General features: G+C 40.9%; 1 protein-coding gene across 3 annotated transcripts; it reads right to left on the bottom strand.

The window, feature by feature from the left end:
* Positions 1-611: 611 nt before the first annotated feature.
* LOC119340832 (BTB/POZ domain-containing protein POB1-like) lies at positions 612-5,104 on the bottom strand. Of its 3 annotated transcripts, none has more exons than XM_037612736.1 (5): positions 3,281-5,104; positions 2,465-2,583; positions 2,309-2,372; positions 1,694-1,973; positions 612-1,609 (listed from the first exon to the last, which is right to left on the bottom strand). In XM_037612736.1, exons 1-5 carry the CDS (start codon positions 3,438-3,440, stop codon positions 799-801), a joined length of 1,434 nt encoding a protein of 477 aa, XP_037468633.1. In that variant the 5' UTR covers positions 3,441-5,104; the 3' UTR covers positions 612-798. The 3 variants fall into 3 exon arrangements, with proteins under 3 accessions (XP_037468633.1, XP_037468635.1, XP_037468636.1); XM_037612738.1 differs by lacking the exon at positions 3,281-5,104 and adding an exon at positions 3,085-3,254; XM_037612739.1 differs by lacking the exon at positions 3,281-5,104 and adding an exon at positions 2,683-3,060.
* Positions 5,105-5,143: the final 39 nt, after the last annotated feature.

The following is a 5,143-nucleotide window of genomic DNA, read 5'->3' as shown; positions in this document are numbered from 1 at the left end:
GTGTAAAATAAATATAGGTGTAAAAAGTTACGCCGATTCCAAGCGGGACCTAAGGCCATGCTTGGATTGTCGGTTGCCTCCCGAATACCTCCAGCTGTAGTTTTTATTCCTGACGGAAACATGTCGCAACAATTAATTTACACCTGTAAATCAAATCCGGGTGTATAAACTTACACCAAATCCAAATTAAATCCGGGTGTATAAACTTACATCAAATCCAAGCGGGGTCTAAGGCCCTGTTTGGATTCCCGTTTTTTCTTTTAAATACAGTTGTAAATAATACACGTCTCCACCCGTCGTTTCATTTTCAGGCATAAAGTGCTCTGCGGCCGGTAAGATGCGGGTGTAAGTTAAACACCTCCGTATCGAAATACATCGATTCCAAGTGCAGTATAAGATGCAAAATCTATCGTTTGAAGTAACCCTATTCTTTTCTATAGAACTAACTTGCTTCTTAACATCACTTAGCAAAGGCTATGTGTACCTTGACTACATTCTACTCCCTCGGTTCCAAATAGATGACTCAACTTTGTACTAACTTGGAACATGTCACTATCAAAAGGATGTCCCTGAAAGGATCACTATCAAAACGAGTAGAAATTTCAACAAACAGCAAATTTAACTCATGTAGTGCTACGCATTAAGAAAAAAAAACGCATGTGGCGCAACTACACCTTCACAGTTCATAAGATGTTGCTTTTCAGCTTTCACAGTTCACAGATTTTGCTTCTCGGTTCAAATGTGTCTATTTTGGTGCTTAGGAAAAACATGTTTGAACCACACAAGATTTTCCACTATCTATGATTGCTTTATGGTCAGTTCCGCTCTCAGATGTAGTACTCCATCGATGAAGAAGAGGCTGTCATCAGCCATAAACGACGGCCATGGAATCGCGAAGAGATTCCGGTAGCCAACTGCCTTTCCACCAGTGAAGGTGTAGTAGCCCTTGTACTTGCTGACAAAATCGCCCGATGGCCTTGTCCTTGCAGCAAACTCATAGTCCACGGTAACACTCGATGAGCCCTTCTCTTGCATCCCTAAGAAGAGACCAAAGCAGTGGAAAGCACTTTGCTGATCCATGTTGCAATGTGCTGACAGGAAGAATCCCTGTCCAGCGAGATGGAATGCTTGCGAGTAAATCCGCCCGGAAGGGAAAAGTCGGCTACACTCCTCACGCTTCAGATCCAAGTATGCTATGCACTGAGGATATGGTTGATCAAATTCCACCACCTTAAGCGGGCGATACTTGTAAGCTCGTTCAGTATATTTCCTACAAGTCAACACATCTGCAGCAAGGGCGCGCTGTCGATGTGGTGCATCAGCTTTGTACAGGAGTGCGTCAGTGACACTTTTAGATGCTTGCTCATGATCCAGATCACTGCACGCAAGGACCTTCCGCAACTTCCTGCAGGTCATATGAGAGAACCGAACGAGCGGCAGCAAGCGAGTACCCAAGATTTCACGTCTTTCTTCCGTTCTTGGGTACTGAGCACGAACCCACTTGATCACAAAGTCATAGACTGCATCCTCTGATGCCACCTGAAGGTCATTACTACATAGGATGGCTTCAATCCCAGCAAGGGGAATGTTCATCACTTCATCCTGAAACCTGGAAAGAGGAAGCATTCCTTTAGTTCAACAATGTTACTCTTTCAATAATTTAGTTGGCTCTTTAAATAAAGAGACTACCCACTTGGTCAGATCCTTGTATTTGTTAGCGAGGAATTCCTTGGCAGCATCAGTCAGTGGCTGAACTGCTGCAGCCATTGAAATGCTGGAAGGCAGATCTAGATAGAGAAGTGCAGATTCTGTGGTCATAGGTAAGCTCCTTAGCAATTGACTGCAGTGTCTCATGCAAGAAACAACTTCAAATTTATCAGATATCATCAAGATATCAAGCAGAAGGGTTGGCTCATTTGTCGTCAACTTTCCACTGTAAATAAAGCTTAAAAGCTCCATAAGGGCACTTTCCTCTGTTCCAAGTAGAAATACAACAATCAGACATAAGGTAACTGTTAACTAAAAGGCAAAGAAAAAACTGAGACTGTGTTTGATAATATAGATTTGAAAAGCTTTTGAGTAAGGTACAATATCCTTATTCCTGGGAGATGAAAGATGAAAGATGCAAAATGGTAGGGTATAGACAATCAACTTGATAGCTCAACTGAAAATTCAACCGTCAATAACCTCATTGAGACTGATCATGCCAGTGCTACAAAATCGATCGTTCAGACATTGAAGAAAATTATACAGCAGCTAGGATAGAACATTAAAAATGCCGAGTGTCCTACTGGAGCTCCCGCATTACCTGAAGTAGTTATTCTAAGAGTAGCATGCCTCTGATCGGATTCTTTCATGCCATTTGAGAAAAGCTAACAAGATGAATGTTATGACAATGTTAGCTAGATAAGAATATATAACTGCAGTGCGCAATTTACTCATTTCATGCAGAAATTAGAATTACCTTGTAAAAAAAGGGACTTTTTGCTGCTAGAATTGCAGAGCTGATATAGATAGATTTCACTCTCAAAACCTGATTACACTCCATATTCCAGGATGAGTCACTGTTTTCTCCATCCTCACCTAATACAGACAACAAAGTCTAATGAAGCAGGCAGCAAAATGCCACATAGTATAAAGGAACAAAATAGTGCACAGCAGCAGCATCGATTCTTAACGTACTTGTAGCACAATATTCACATCTTTTACTGAATCATATGAGTTATCAGTTACCACATGGTGCACAAACGTCAGAGATCTGGTAACTTCAAAATGTAAACTTAGTTCGTCCACAAGGATAACAATTGCACACAACTTATGATTAAATATCTCAGAATTATATATCACAGAAGTATAATCCATCCAACATAACCCAATTGTTCCTAGCTATTTAGGTGGAGTCGCAAGAAACAAGTGATAAAGCTCATATAAACCTCGAACAATCTACAGTCAAGTGAGGCATTTAAACTGATTACTAAATGCCTACAAAATATTGATATTGTCAAAGGAACGGCTAGAAGAAAAGGTTCACCATCAGTAACAGCACGTCTCCACAGTTACAATACAAAGGGATGAGTTACTCACTCTGATACATCGTGTCAGCAACTAACTCTGATCACATATGGTCAGTACCAATGATTGCTAAACTTAGCAGATATCCAAAAATCATGTTAATTATTTGGCATGGGCGCGCCGAATTCCGTGTGCATGTGTGTTCAATTTTCTAAACCTGACTGCCACTTATTTCGGAGTAATTCGTAAGATATTCAATTGCACTGACCATCTTGTCCAATATCAGGTGGAGATTCTTCTATCATAGCTACAGGCTCCTCACCGGTTTCCTCATAGGTATCACATTCTTCTGCTTCGATTTTTACCTTTGATGGTTCCAACATGTACTTTCCACATTCTGGAGGCATGAAAAAATAGCAGGAAGTCATTAAAAATGGAAGCTATTGCACTCTAGAACAAGAACAAGATTAAGGAAGAAGTGCATTAGTTTCAGAGTGTAATGACAGAAACATATTCTAATAAAGTATATCAAGAGTGCATTAGCTTCAGATGATAATGACAGAAAAAAGAAATCCAAGCAACAAAGCATAAACCCTAATAACAATATGAGGCCCATGAACAAGCATCAATGATGAATATCTTGACTCTAGACTGCACATTCAGTGTGAAGTTGGATGCAAGCAAAATATATTGGCTACTTAGAACTTTTCATGGGGCACTAATAGAAAGTCAAATACTTCCTCCGCCCGCATTTATTAGGCCAGAGAACCAGCGAGCCGCGTTCGTATTAGGCGCGCTGTAATTAAGTAGTGCAAATTCCGTTGCTCGTTCCATCCACTGACTGAGGAAAATAAATCCCCAGTCACTACATTCATGAGGGAGGTGAGACGGTTTCACTAATTAATGCCGCTAACCGATGCATCCTAATAGGGCCGATTCAAAACTGCACAACCGCACGTGTTGTGCCTTGGTCTCAGCACTTCGGCCCGGTGGCCTAATAAACACGACGGAGGGAGTAACTGGTTACGAGTAAGAACTTCTAACTTTATTAATGTTCTCTCCCTCCCCTTAATATACCCTCTTTCATGCTTGGTATAAACATAAAATGGTAAGAGGGAAGTGGCCTGAAAACAAGAAACAGGTAAGCATGATATTAGAAAGCATAACTGGATTTTTTTATGTCATTATACGAAATATTCTTGGAACTCGTTTTAAAATGTGCAGGCAGTGAGCTTATAAGCTGGGAGGAAAACGTTACACAGTTTACACTATACATTGGTATTTGGTAGAACTATAGGAGACTCCAGTTACTAGTCAATCAAGTAAATAAACAATCGATAGTTATTTGTCAATCAAGCAAATGAAAATCCACGCATCACTATGAAATACTGATAGAGGAACACTATCTGACTGCTTAACAGGATCGCATTGTAAAGGACAGCTCACATACTATTACAACAAGTCCACATAGACAAAAAAGGCATCTGAACTTTATATAAAACAAAGAACTATGAAGGTACCATCAGCCACGGACTGTTATTTACCAGGAAATAACCAAACTAACTTTTGGCCATAACTTGAACAAGTTATTTCGTCTACTGAGCTTGTGGCTGGTTGGGTTACAGTACAGTGTGCAACGCTCTTGGTAATTTCATGGTCATATTAGTGCAATGCCCCAGAGTTCTTATTCTTCTATGAAACTGAGAATTGAATAAGATCCTGGCAATAGTCTAGAAGGAATCACCCAAATTCGAATCATGCGGTTACAATCGCCCTCACCACCTCCCCTATGACATCTCCTCAACACCACACTGCTCAGAAGATCATAATAAAGTAGCTAAATTTCCGTGCGGCAGCAGCTAAGAGATTCATCAAACCAAAGCAAACAACAACTGGGAAATCGTAACTTTGACTTTGATCAAAAGCAAAAGATGTCTGGCCATCTTTCTCCCACCCTTATACGAAACGTAAGGCTTTTTGACACTAAAATTCCCAACAGACAGTCAAAACCAATCAGGCACTAAAAGAGGGCACCTCCCTTTCCCATTTCCCCACGCCGGCCGTCAAATCAGCCCGAATTCAAATCGCCCGCATCGCCCCCGCACCGAAATGATGTAGACCAGCCTCCCCC

Source organism: Triticum dicoccoides, chromosome 7B (genome assembly GCF_002162155.2).
Source record: "Triticum dicoccoides isolate Atlit2015 ecotype Zavitan chromosome 7B, WEW_v2.0, whole genome shotgun sequence".
In the NCBI taxonomy this organism is placed as follows: Eukaryota; Viridiplantae; Streptophyta; class Magnoliopsida; order Poales; family Poaceae; genus Triticum; species Triticum dicoccoides.
The sequence above is the reverse complement of the archived record's forward strand: the minus strand, read 5'-3'. Positions and strand labels throughout refer to the sequence as shown.

Bases quoted from the DNA above. Each gene is read 5' to 3' on its own strand.
- LOC119340832 (XM_037612736.1), bottom strand. From the start codon at position 3,440: ATGACTTCCTGCTATTTTTTCATGCCTCCAGAATGTGGAAAGTACATG. The intron at 1,974-2,308 runs GTAATGCGGGAG...TACTTGGAACAG, and splicing joins TCTTAGAATAACTACTTCAG to AGGAAAGTGCCCTTATGGAG. The intron at 1,610-1,693 runs GTGGGTAGTCTC...TCCTCTTTCCAG, and splicing joins AAATACAAGGATCTGACCAA to GTTTCAGGATGAAGTGATGA.